Raw genomic sequence first — 14,161 nt, 5'->3', positions numbered from 1 at the left:
AGGCCGCAGGGCCAGACGGTTACCAGGACGTGTACTGCGAGCATGCGCTGATCAACTGGCAAGTGTCTTCACTGACATTTTCAAGCTCTCCCTGTCCGAGACTGTAATACCAACATGTTTTAAGCTGACCACCATAGTGCCTGTGCCCAAGAACACAAAGGTAACCTGCCTAAATGACTACCGACCCGTCGCACTCACGCCTGTAGCCATGAAGTGCTTCGAAAGGCTTTTCATGGCTCACACCAACACCATTTTCCACACTGCCCTTTCCCACCTGGACAAAAGGAACACCTATGTGAGAATGCTATTCATTGACTACAGCTCAGCATTCAACAACGTAATGCCATCAACGCTCATAAATGAGCTATGGACCCTGGGACTAAACACCTCCCTCTGCAACTGGATCCTGGACTTCCTGACGGGCCGCCCCCAGGTGGTAAGGGTAGGTAACAACACATCCGCCACACTTATCCTCAACACAGGGGTGCGTGCTCAGTCCCTTCCTGTACTCCCTGTTCACTCATGACTGCACGGCCAGGCACGACTCCAACACCATCATTACGTTTGCAGATGACACAACAGTGGTAGGCCTGATCAACGATGAGACAGCCTATAGGGAGGAGGTCAGAGACCTGGCCGTGTGGTGCCAGGACAACAACCTCTCCCTCAACATGATCAAGACAAAGATGATGATTGTGGACTACAAGAAAAAGAGGACCGAGCACACCCCCATTCTCATCGACAGGGCTGTAGTGGAGCAGGTTGAGAGCTTTAAGTTTCTTGGTGTCCACATCACCAACAAACTAACATGGTCCAAGCACACCAAGACTGTTGTGAAGAGGGAATGACAAAACCTATTCCCCCTCAGGAGACTGAAAAGATTTGGCATGGGTCCTCAGATCCTCAAAAGGTTCTACAGCTTCACCATCGAGAGCATCCTGACTGGTTGCATCACTGCCTGGTATGGTAACTGCTTGGCCTCTGACCGCAAGGCACGACAGAGGGTACTGCGAACGGCCCAGTCCATCACTGGGGCCAAGCTTCCTGCCATCCAGGACCTTTATACCAAGCGGTGTCAGAGGAAGGCCCTAAAAATGTCAAAGACTCCAGCCACTCTAGTCATAGACTGTTCTCTCTACTACTGTATGGCAAGTGGTACCGGAGCGCCAAGTCTAGGTCCAAGAAGCTCCTGAACAGCTAATCAAATGGCTACCAGACTATTTGTATTGCCCCCCCCCTTTTTTTTACACCGCTGCTACTCTCTGTTGTTGTCATCTATGCACAGTCACTTTAATAACTCTACCTACACGTACATATTACCTCAACTTACCGGTGCCCCCGCACATTGACTCTGTACCGGTACCCCCCTGTATATAGTCTCACTATTGTTATTTTACTGCTGCTCTTTAATTACTTGTTACTTTATTTCTTATTCTTATCCGTTTTTTTAAACTGCATTGTTGGTTAGGGGCTCGTAAGTAAGCATTTCACTGTAAAGCTGTAAAACACCAGTTTTATTCGCCACATGTGACTAATACAATTTGATTTGATTTTGATGTTGAGGCGATGTCCTGGGCATGGGCAACTGCGTGTCTTCTGGGCCCTGGGGTCATCCTTATGACATTTTGTGCTGCCATTCTGCCGTGGTTGTCATATGGTGACAAGGATCACTGCACCTGTACACAGCCCATCAGTAAATAGCCCACCCAACTACCTCATTCCCCAAATTATTTATTTTTGCTCTTTTTGCACCCCAGTATCTCTATTTGCACCTTATCATCTGCACATCTATCACTCCAGTGTTAATGCAAATTGTAATTATTTCACCACTATGGCCTATTTATTTCCTTAGCTCCTTAATTTTACTACATTTGCACACACTGTATATATATATATTTTTAATTATTTTGTTGCTATTGTGTTATTGACTTGTTTGTTTATCCCATGTGTAACTCTGTGTTGTTGTTTTTGTCGCACTGCTTTGCTTTATCTTGGCCAGGTTGCAGTTGTAAATGAGAACTTGTTCTCAACTGGCCTACCTGGTTAAATAAAGATGAAATAAAATGAAATAAATGTTGCTGTTATTTGACAAAAAAGTCTCTTTCAGCTTGGGGGATTTCTTCTTCATCTAAAGGTGATGCATTGTGCTCTGAGTTATATTCTTCCCCATCTTCTTCTTCAGATACCCCCTCCTCTTCCAAATTGTTGTTCTCTTGTTCCTCTTGGATATCTGAAAAAATCTGATCTACGACCTGTTGGGCACTGAAACGTGCACTCATGGCTTCAGCAAAGAGAGAACTGGGGGGACTGTCATCTGCAGCACCTTTATAGCCTCTGACTGCATTCCCCATTTGTTAACAATGCTTTCAAGAAATGTTTATTTTGTCTGAAATAGTTTTTATTTTGTCTGTGAACTTGAGTTATGTGTGTAGTTGTGGAGGGGAGATGCTGCACATGCACAATAAAGTTTTAGTTTTGTCTGAGTTCAATCAGTAGCACACAATCTCAATGTATCATTGTGTGTGTGTGTGTGTGTGTGTGTGTGTGTGTGTGTGTGTGTGTGTGTGTGTGTGTGTGTGTGTGTGTGTGTGTGTGTGTGTGTGTGTGTGTGTGTGTGTGTGTGTGTCTTTGTGGTTTTTGTGGTGTGTAAATGATTTTATAACTGCCGGGTCAAAAATTACCCTAAGACAATCTTTTTGCCCTGGTGATGTACAGCTTTCAAGGAAATATGAACAAAGGCGATGTTTCACTTTTTCTAATGTTGGGGTCACTCTAGGAAAAGTAATCAAATTTCAAATTGAAAACATATAATTTGGGGGTTTTCTCTGCTGTTAAACATAGTGGTGGGTCATTTTTGACCTTTAAGACAACACAAGGGTTAACTGATTGAACTAACTTTTTTTTTGCACTTATATTTGTGGTGTGGTTTTCATATTTGACATTTTGGGCTTCCAACCTCACCTGCACACCGTTTTTACCAGTTCTTTACGGTTTTGTCTTTCACTTCTTTTCTTTCGTGCGAATAAATCAAACCTAAAACCTTGTTTGAATGATGGCCTACATCAACTCTGGTTGACTTCTTTACAATATAATATACTTTGTTCATTAGTTACAGTAAACAATAGAAATGTCTCCTGCTTGACTGGTTCCGGACAAGAAGAAAAATTGAGTAAAAACACTACTTAATCTTCAGAAATAAACATGAGTTAATCTGCCAAAATGAAGACCAAATGCTATGAAGACATCATTTTTATGATGTAGAATAACAATTTACATGCAGTTCTTGTCAGCAGCAGCCACAAGAGATATACTCTGCCTCTGATTGTTCTGGGTTACTGCCAGACTTAGCTAAACATAGATAGAGTTGTAAAGTCATGTAATGCGCTATTAAAGATTAACTGCGCTATTGAGTCACCAAGACTTATTATACATAATTTATTAGAAATAATTTACACCTGCCTCCTCTCAGTCAGCAACAGTCTTTAATGGCTTCATGAAACACAGGCTAGTCCCCTCAATTGACAACACACTGAAATACTGAAACAAATGAAACAATTAGATAATTGCCAATGTCAGGCTGGGTTTGTAACTCTACTTGGCATATCCCCTAATAAATAATCATGTTTATTTTAAAGAATTATCTGGGTAGCTTGTAAAGTGGAATTAAAATATTTTTTGTTCAGACAGTTAAGTTAGCTAGCTAGCTAGTTTACAAATGTGCTCACATTCTAATAACATTCAACTTAATTTATCTAGCCTATATTTCATCATATAACTTTGGCTTTATATTTTTGAATTAAATAATCAACTTTGCTTACCTTAATACATTGAAAATTATGCAACGGCTATGTCTATCCTGAATGCTTATTGGTTAAAACCGCATTCCAGACAGTGTCTATTCCACAAGTTACCACCAGCTAAATCTATGACGTTAAACTGCCTATTTTACTCTGTTCCATCTGACTGCGCAATCCCATGTCTTATCAACCCAGCCAGGCAATTTATAAACTTGATCTCCACTATAAAAAGCATCTAGATATTATCTCACATTTCTTTTAGACTAACATTTCGTTTTCAACAGCAGAGATTTGTATAAACCTTGCTGTCTGTCTCTCTGACATTTGCAAAATGTTTTCAATATTAAAATTGGATCTCCTGCTGTCCCATAGTAATGAACGTGTTGGGAGTCAGGACGAGACAGACAGGTAGTGTTTCTCAGCCAGTCGAAATCATGAATCAGATGGCGTAATTTTTATGAATATAGAAATGTTCATCGAAAAAAAAGGTAAAATGAAATGAAGTGCAGCTAGTTTGCAGTCTTTCCAACTGTTGTTGGCTAGCTCCTCTGAACATCAGTGTTCTGATGAGAGAGCAGATTTTCTATGCCAGGCAAAATTGCGCGTCATTAACTCATTGTCCAAAGAAATGTCACTAGAAAACAGCTTAAACAAATGCAAAGGGCACTACTGTTGTTTTTCTGGCTGCATTGTTTGACGTGACTGTAAGTTAGCCGTAGTTGGCTAGCTAGCAAGCAAGGAATAAGATAACAGCCAGTACGGCAATGGAACATTTAGAACGAACGACTGGGTCGCGTCCTTAGATACAGAACAAAAAGACGGAACGACTGGGTCGCGTCTCTGGCAACTGAACTGATAGAACGAATGCTTGGGTACGATATCTTGTGGAAGGATGAAATAGTATGAATAAATTCATCAAAATGTCAATCATTATTTCAATATGTTGGTAACCCATTGTATAAAAGTGATAATGCACTCGAAGCCGGTGTTTGGAGGATAGACATGGCCTTCCACCTACATCCTTATGGATGCACTGGATACCAGGAATTCCGATCAATTCAAGTGAATCAATTGCAGTAGAGGTCACAGATGGTGCGTGTGTCATGGATGCAAGCGTTTTGTGTGTGTGTGTGTGTATCATCAGTGGCAATACCATTTCTAACCCATCAATGTGCTCTCTCCCTCCCATCCCTCTCCTTCTAGACGGTATATAAGCCCTGGCTGTGCTCGCAGTACTTCCAGACCACCCAGATACACTGCAGTAAGAGGATCCCGTGTGGCCAGTACTGTCTGGAGGTGCAGCAGAGGTGTCCCTTTATCCTGCCTGACAACGACGATCTTATCCATGGAGGAAGTCCCAGTTTTATATGCACAGGTACTACTTTATATATTGTACTCTACAGGTTATATGCTCAGGGACACACAGAATGGTCTGAATATAGAAATTACTCCCTGTTGAACAGGACTGATATATTACAAATAACTCATGGAACGAAAATGCACCGAACAATATTTCACCTTTATTTATACAGATAAGTCAGTTAAGAACAAATTGTTATTTACAACGACGACCTGTCAGGGAGTGGACGCAGCACGTATAACATTGAAAGTGGTGTGTAGAGTGGGGCTCCCGAGTGAAGCAGCGGTCTAAGGCACTGCATCTCATTGCTAGAGCTGTCACTACAGACACCCTGGTTCGAATCCAGGCTGTATCACAACTGGCTGTGATTGGGAGTCCAACAGGGCGGTGCACAATTGGCCCGGTGTAGGCAGGCGTTTTAAATAAGAATTTGTTCTTAACTGACTTGCCTAGTTAAATAAAGGTTAAATAAAAAAATTACAAGTAAATAACACACAAGTAGGCTAAACAATATCATACAATCAGCAGTCACTAAGACATTAATAGGCAGCATTTAAGAGGTAGGGGAAAACACATGCAGATATCAGTTAACATCTCAAGACAGTTTGTTTTAAAAAGTACCAATGGACACAAATAAAATCAAAGAGCTTAGTTTCAGTGTTTTTTGAATGATATTCTCTAGCAGCAGACAATTGAAAAGCATTTTCACCAGATACTGAGAGTCTTGGGGATTGCCAGCTTCATGTAATTGCTGGATCACAGGTTGCTGTTGGTGGTGGGGAGTTTTAGTAGCAAGCTGAGGTAAACAGGGGTCTTGCCCAGGAGGGATTTGTATATGAATGTGAGCCAGCGGGTTTGATGTTGTACATGAAGGGATGGCCAGTTAATGGATGGATATAAGTTACATTGATGGTTTTGGAATGGGGCAACAGTAACGAAGTGAATGGCAGAGTGTAACTGTTGTAGTGTGGGATATGCTGTAGAGCACACATCATTGTGACAGGGACAGGGGTGTCAAACAAATCTCCATAGATACACTTTGGCTGTAGAATGGCCTTACTGAAGAGCTCAGTGACTTTCAATGTGGCACTGTCATAGGATGCCACCTTTCCAACTAGTTTGTGACATTTCTGCCCTGCTAGAGCTGCCCTGGTCAACTGTAAGTGCTGTTATTGTGAAGTGGAAACATCTATAAGCAACAACGGCTCAACGCAAAATGGCCACACAAGTGTTGAAGCGGGTAGCATGTAAAAATGGTCTGTCCTCAGTTGCAACACTCACTATTGAGTTCCAAACTGCCTCTGGAAGCAACGTCAGTGCATTAACTGTTTGTTGGAAGCTTCATGAAATGGGTTTCCATGGCCGAGCAGCCACACACATGCCTAAGATCACCAATCGCAATGCCAAAGCTTTTTGCCATTTAACTCTGGAGCAGTGGAAACACGTTCTCTGGAGTGATGAATCACGTTTTATCATCTTGCAGTCCGATGGACAAATCTGGGTTTGGCGGATGCCAAGAGAACGCTACCTGCCCCAGTGCATAGTGCCAACTGTAAAGTTTGGTGGAGGAGGAATAATGGTCTGGGGCTGTTTGTCATGGTTCGGGATAGCCCCCTTAGTTCCTTCGAAGAGAAATTTAACACAACACCATACAATGACATTCTAAACGACTCTGTGCTTCCAACTTTGTGGCAACAGTGTGGGGAAGGCCCTTTCCTATTTCAGCATGACAATGTCCCCGTTTACAAAGCGAGGCCCATAATGAAATGGTTTGTCGAGATCAGTGTGGAAGAAGTAAATAATAACCACTGTGCACTGTCATTTGACCTACATTCATACAGTTTATTGACTGTCCAGCCATTAATTTAACCGATGGATAGAGGACAATAATTTATTTATTTTTTATTATGTGAAGGAAATAGAATAAATTGATAGTGCAGCTCTCCGGGCTTTGTTGAAGACCGAAAGCGGCCCACGTTCCAAAATGAGTTTGACACCCTGGTCAAGAAGCGACTTCTCATTTAATGTATACAGTGGAGCGATGGCTTCCACCACAAAGCTATTGGATGCAGCACCAGTTGTCCATGAGCAGAGTGACAATATGTGAGTTTACTGTATGGCCCCACCTGCTGGTCATATTGCAGAGCAGTAAGCCAAAGTCAACAAGACTACCAGATAGGAGTGTATGCTTGGTGCAGCCAAAATGGGGAATGAGGCTTTTTAGTTTTGAGTCAGTTAGAGGTCAGTTCTAGTAATCCATGTTGATTTATCTGTCAAAAATATGAACATTTTCCTGCCTTCTGAAGCTTAATACTTTTTTTTATGCTGATTTGGTGCTGCTTTCCTTCATTCTGAAAACATCTGATCTGTGTGTGTGTGTGTGTGTGTGTGTGTGTGTGTGTGTGTGTGTGTGTGTGTGCGTATTTGCTTTTGCATACCTACATGCGTCTGTGTGTGTACACCCCTTTGTGTGTTTCCAAACACACACTCTGAAAGTGTGGCCTCAGATCGGAGCTGTAACCGTTTTCTTGTCTTTAATCTCTTTAACATCAAACAGTCTGGAGTGGGAGACAACTTAGCTCACAAGTTCAGCCACTCACATTAGCATGCACACCACTCACTGACACACACAGACAAACAGCCAACATGGAGGGAGCAACAGTCGTTGTTGTTAGAGTACAGAAGATGTTGTTCAATCAAAAATGTATCTATAGCCTCTACCAGACTACTACGAGACACTTCTCGATTTTAGAGGATCGAATGCTTGTAACTAATGTTGGAAACAAGATTTTGGAATGATTACGATTTTTCTTACACACATATTATTTTTGTTGGGATTTCAAGGGGTAAGGCAAAGAGATTTTTATCTTATGTTTGTTGTCTGGTAAATATTTCAGCTTTTATTTTCATTGTTTTGTATTTGTTTTTTTCCTGTAAAGCACATTGTGTTGCATTCCATGTCTGAAATGTGATGTAAAATAAAGCTTGATTTGATTTGAGATGAGCAGAACTGTGTATGGTACTGTAGCCTATGTTTGCATATGGTCTAAAAAGTGTTGAATATTAGTTGAATATTTAAGCAATAAGGAGTGAGGGGGTGTGGTATATGGCCAATATACCACGGCTAAGGGCTGTTCTTATGAGCAAAGCGGAGTGCTATGACACAGCCCTTAGCCATGGTATATTGACCATATATCACAAACCCCTGAGGTGCCTTATTGCTATTATAAACTGGTTACCAACTTAATTAGAGCAGTAAAAAAAAAATGTTGTCATACCCATGGTATACGTTCTGATATACCACGGCTTTCAGCCAATCAGCATTCAGGGCTCGAACTACCAAGTTTCTAATGCATAGTAAACGTGTGTTCCTCCTCTGCAGGGCTGTTGGAGGACTACCCTGGGGGTGTGGATGCAGATGCAGAGTGCTGTGATGTCCGGTGGGACTTCCAGATGGAAGCAGACAACAACCGTTCTCGGGGGACCCTCAAAAGAACTCACCCATCCTGTCACCACCGTACCTCTCTCAGTTCCTCGGCCGCGTGCAGACTGTGCAACAGCCGGCTCAAACTCTGCCTGCTAGTCCTTGTCCTCCTGCACACTGTTGCCTCCCTCACCGCATCCCACAATGCAACGGGAGTGGGCTTGGGTCTTCCCGCCTCCCTCGCCCCTCTGGAGGAGAGTTCCCCCACCAACGAGGAGTGATGGGATGGCTGAGGACTTACATTGTCATGGCAACAGCGTGGCTATGAGGATTTGAAACATCTCTGCCTCGGTCGGGAATGCTAAGTGCTGTGGACGGGACATCTGCAGCCGCCGTGCTTTCTGGGTAATGGAGTCTTTGCAGAGGTTTGGGACTACTTGGAGACATACAAATCAATCAAAACAAATAGACTAACAAACAAACAAACAAAGAGATAAAAAACATGACTGTGGTGGGAACGTGGGACAATGCCACAGCCTTTGTTGACTGCGAAGGCCTCCTCACTGCTGAGTTTTTCTCTCTGCTCTTTTTTACACTGTGTTCCTGTTCTGGCTTTTTGTTGCACTGGCTGACTACGGGATAACATTCACTCTCCCTCTATTTGAATTTCCATCCTTTATGTTTTATGTTGTTCCTTTATGGGTCTCTTGCGCAGGAAAATGTCTCATCGATATAGGATAGATAACATGTATCAAAAAGCAAAGTTGTGAGTGTGTGCATGCTTGTGTGTGTGTGAGTGTGTGTGGATGTGTGTGTCTACTCTGAAGTCTCCCCTTATTTGGGTTCCCATTCCTAAAGCTTCTTTAGATTCAGGAAAGGACTCTAAAACGTTAGAGTAGTAATTTGTTCTCATGTTCCCTCTCACAGTATCCATTTACATTTAAGTCATTTAGCAGACGCTCTTATCCAGAGCGACTTACAAATTGGTGCATTCACCTTATGATATCCAGTGGTAAAGTTAACACACATCCACATTTCATCAGATTACGCTACTGGCCAATCTCTCAATATAGAAGACAACCCCTTAACCCAGCCGTAGATATATAAATATTCCACTCTGAATCCTGTCCCTACCACACTGTCCATTCCCTATGACATCTTCTCAGTCCAGCACTCCACACACAGGAGGTGTGATGTTCTATTTTCTGTTTATTGTTTTGTCTAACGAAGATGTGTAAACTCTATTCTGTACTTGCATGTGGAGGCTCTCTTAAATGATGTGAAATTCACAGCCTTGTTGGTTTGCTTTGCGTAGCCTTAGCCACGCTGTGTTACAGAACACTACTGCACCCCCAAAAGACCACCAGTATTTTTTCTGTTTTTCACTGCATTGTTCAGAAAATGTTATTAAATCTCACATTAAGTAAAGGGCTTATTGCTATATACATATATACACACACTCACACATCACAAAGACGGGTGTATGGCTTGAGGTATCTCATTAGACACTGCATGCTTAGGGGTACAACTTCAAAGGTAAGCGTTTGCTTACGAGGCGGTTCATGCTTTGCTATAGAGAACGGGCAGGTGTAGGACCGAGTATGGAGTATGTTTGAGGAGAAACGTTGGGCGGCAGAGTGAGGTTGAGAAGCTCAGCGGTAGATGGTAGCATTACTGTTTGCATAATGGTTAACGATAGCTGGAAGAAAAGGCAATCTTTAAGGGCTGTTTTTATTCTTTCTTTGTCCCGTTGTTTTCTAGATAATGAACTGAGCTGATGGATGTGAGTCAGGTTCTGATAGGTGAGTCAGGATCTGATAGGTGAGTCAGATAGGTGAGTCAGATTCAGATAGGTTAGTCATTGGGAAGTCTGTCTGATGTTTACCTGTTGTCTCACTCATATTCATGATGCATTCACAACCTCCGGGAGAGTTGGGGAATATGACCTGTAAACTCGGAGCAACGAGGTGTGTGCATTCACGTGCTTTAAAACTAGTTGACACATTCATTCACTAATTAACAGCAAACTAGCTACCTTAACCATAAACCAAAAGTAAAGCTATCACGCTCATAAACAAACTATAGTGTTAAAAACATATATACATTTTTGTGGTTGCATTTAACTGCTAAAAATGCTGTCATCGAAGTCATTTCCTTAGGTGACGTCACAGTTCAGAATGTCAGAGGTGTCGGGGTCCAAATCAATACAACAGGTGTAGACCTTACAGTGAAAATCTTACTTACAAGCCCTTAACCAACAATGCAGTTTTAATAAAAATAAGTGTTAAAAAATTATTTACTAATTAAGCTAAAGTTAAAAAGTTAAAAAGAAAAAAAGAAAAAAGAAAATTAACAAATAATTAATGAGCAACAATAAATTAACAGTAGCGAGGCTATATACAGGGGTTACCGGTACAGAGTCAATGTGCGGGGGCACAAGTTAGTTGAGGTAATTTAGGTAATATGTACATGTACTGTAGGTAGAGGTGAAGTTACTATGCATAGATAATAAACAGAGAGTAGCAGCAGCGTAAAAATGGGGGGGGGGGGGGTCATTGCAAATAATCTGGGTAGACATTTGGTTAGTTGTTCAGGAGTCTTATGGCTTGGCGGTAGAAACTGTTAAGACTTTTGGACCTAAACTTGGCGCTCCGGTACCACTTGCCATGCGGCAGCAGAGGGAACAGTCTATGACTAGGGTGGCTGAAGTCTTTGGCAATTTTTAGGGCCTTCCTCTGACACCGCCTGTTGTCGAGGTTCTGGATGGAAGGAAGCTTGGCCCCAGAGATGTACTGGGCCATACAGTCTACCCTCAGTAGTGCCTTGAGGTCGGAGGCCGAGCAGTTGCCATACCAGGCGGTGATGCAACCAGTCAGGATGCTCTCGATGATGCAGCTGTAGAACTTTTTGAGGATCTGAGGACCCATGCCAAATCTTTTCAGTCTCCTGAGGGGGAATAGGTGTTGTCGTGCACTCTTTACGGCTGTCTTTGTGTGTTTGTACCATGACAGTTCGTTGGTGATGTGGACACCAAGGAACTTGAAGCTCTCAATCTGCTCGACTACAGCCCTGTCGATGAGATCTGGGGTGTTTCCGGCCATCCTTTTCCTGTAGTCCACGATCATTGTCTTGATTACGTTGAGGGAGAGGTAATCCTGACACCACACTGCCAGGTCTCTGACCTCCTCCCTATAGACTGTCTCATCATTGTCGGTAATCAGGCCTACCACTGTTGTGTCTTTGGCAAACTTAATGATGCTGTTGGAGTCGTGCTTGGCCATGCAGTAATGAGTGAACAGGAGGGGACTGAGCACGCACACCTGAGGTGACCCTGTATTGAGGATCAGCAAGGTAGATGTGTTGTTACCTACCCTTACCACCTGGGGATGGCCCATCAGGAAGTCCAGGATCCAGTTGCAGAGGGAGGTGTTTAGTCCCAGGGTCTGTGGCTTAGTGATGAGCTTTGAGGGCACTATGGTGTTGAAGACTGAGCTGCAGTCAATGAATAGCATTCAAATGTAGGTGTTCCTTTTATCTAGGTTGGAAAGGGCAGTGTGGAGTGCAATAGAGATTCCGTCATCTGTGGATCTGTTGGGGTAGTATGCAAATTGGAGTGGCTCTAGGGTTTCTGGGATAATGGTGATGACATGAGCCATGACCAGCCTTTCAAAGCATGTCGTAGCTACAGACGTGAGTGCTACGGGTATGTAGTCATTTAGGCAGATTACCTTGGTGTTCTTGGGCACAGGGACAATGGTGATCTGCTTGAAACATGTTGCTATTACAGACTCGGTCAGGGACAGGTTGAAAATGTCAGTGAAGACACTTACCAGTTGGTTAGCACATGCTCGGAGTACACGTCCTGGTAATCCATCTGGTCCATCTGGTCCATCTGCAGCCTTGGGAATGTTGACATGTTCAAAGGTCTTACTCACATCAGCTATGGAGTGTGATCATACACTCGTACCAGATTGTGCTCTCATGCATGCTTCAGTGTTGCTTGCCTTGAAGTGCGCATAAAAGTGATTTAGCTCGTCTGGTAGGCACGCGTCACTGGGCAGATCGCAGCTCTGCTTCCCTTTGTAGTCTGTAATAGTTTGCAAGTCCTGCCACATCTGACGAGTGTCGGAGCCGGTGTAGTAGGATTCAATCTTAGTCCTGTATTGACACTTTGCCTGTTTGATGGTTCGTCAGAGGGCCTAGCGGGATTTCTTATAAGCCTCCGGGGTTAGCTCAGTTGCCTGGCTTCTGGTTGGGGTATGTACATACAGTCACAGTGGGGATGACATCATCGATACATTTATTGAGGAAGCGAGTGATTGATGTGGTGTACTCCAACAATGCCATCGGATGAATCCCAGAACATTTTCCAGTCTGTGCTTGCAAAATAGTCCTGTAGATTAGCATCTACGTCATCTGATCACTTCCGTATTGAGCGAGTCACTGGTACTTCCTGCTTTAGTTGCTTTAGTTGTTAGTTGCTTTAGTTGTTGCTTTTAATCAGTAGGATAGAGTTATGGTCAGATTTGCCAAATGGAGGGCAAAGGAGTGCTTTGTACACATCTCTGTGTGTGGAGTAAAGCTGGTCTAGAGTTTTTTTCCCCCTCTGGTTGCACCTGTGACATGCTGGTAGAAATTAGGTTAAACGGATTTAAGTTTGCCTGCATTAAATTCCCCGGCCACTAGGAGCGCCGACTGGATGAACATTTTCTTGTTTGCTTATGGCCTTATAAGTGCGGTCTTAGTGCCAACATCGGTTTGTGGTGTTAAATAGACAGTTAAGAAAAATATAGATGAAAACTCTAGGTAATTAGTGTGGTCTATAGCTTATCATGAGATACTCTACCTCGAGACTTCCTTAATATTAGATTTCATGCACCAGCTGTTGTTGACAAAGACACAGAACACCACTGCTTGTCTTACCAGAAGCAGCTGTTCTATCTTGCCGATGCATGGAAAACCCAGCCAGATGCATGTTATCCATGTTGTCGTTCAGCCACCACTCGTGAAACATAATATATTACAGTTTTAATGTCCTGTTGGTAGGATAGTCTTGATCGGAGCTCATCCATTTTATTATCCAATGATTGCACGTTGGCTAATAGGATGGATGGTAGAAGCAGGTTACCCACTCGCCGTCGGATTCTTACAAGGCACCCCGACCTATGTCCCCTATATCTCAAGTCTCCTCTTCATGCGAATGATGGGGATTTGAGCCTTGTCCGGTGTCTGAAGTAAATCCTTTGCATCCGACTCGTTAAAGAAAATATCTAAGTCCAGTACAAGGTGAGTAATCGCTGTTCTGATAACCAGAAGCTCTTTTCGGTCATAAGAGCCGGTGGCAAAATAAGTTACAAATAACGTGAAAAAACACACACAAAAGCACAATTGGTTAGTAGCCCGTAAAACGGCAGCCATCTCCTCCGGCTCCATTCTTCATTATTATTTTATTGTTTCCAGAGATGATAACAGAGTTGCCAAATTTTAAGTAACACTTGGAAGCTAATGTGGGCTTTTTTTTCTCCTATTTTAAATAACCCTGATAGGTTGTGAACTCAGGGTCAGTACATTTGACCTCAA

The 14,161-nt window shown here is 42.9% G+C and overlaps 1 protein-coding gene across 1 annotated transcript in view; it reads left to right on the top strand.

Moving 5' to 3' along the window:
- Window positions 1-10,009, top strand: part of LOC115161188 (transmembrane protein FAM155A-like) — a 222,336-nt gene extending 212,327 nt beyond the window's left edge. The window contains exons 2-3 of the mRNA XM_029711970.1: window positions 5,001-5,172; window positions 8,540-10,009. Of these exons, the coding sequence (XP_029567830.1) occupies window positions 5,001-5,172; window positions 8,540-8,862 (495 nt within the window). The 3' untranslated portion in view covers window positions 8,863-10,009. The remainder of the gene's footprint in view (window positions 1-5,000; window positions 5,173-8,539) is intronic.
- The last annotated feature ends 4,152 nt before the right edge of the window (window positions 10,010-14,161 follow it).

The sequence above is a fragment of the Salmo trutta genome, chromosome 24 (assembly GCF_901001165.1).
Source record: "Salmo trutta chromosome 24, fSalTru1.1, whole genome shotgun sequence".
NCBI lineage: Eukaryota > Metazoa > Chordata > Actinopteri > Salmoniformes > Salmonidae > Salmo > Salmo trutta.
The sequence above is the reverse complement of the archived record's forward strand: the minus strand, read 5'-3'. Positions and strand labels throughout refer to the sequence as shown.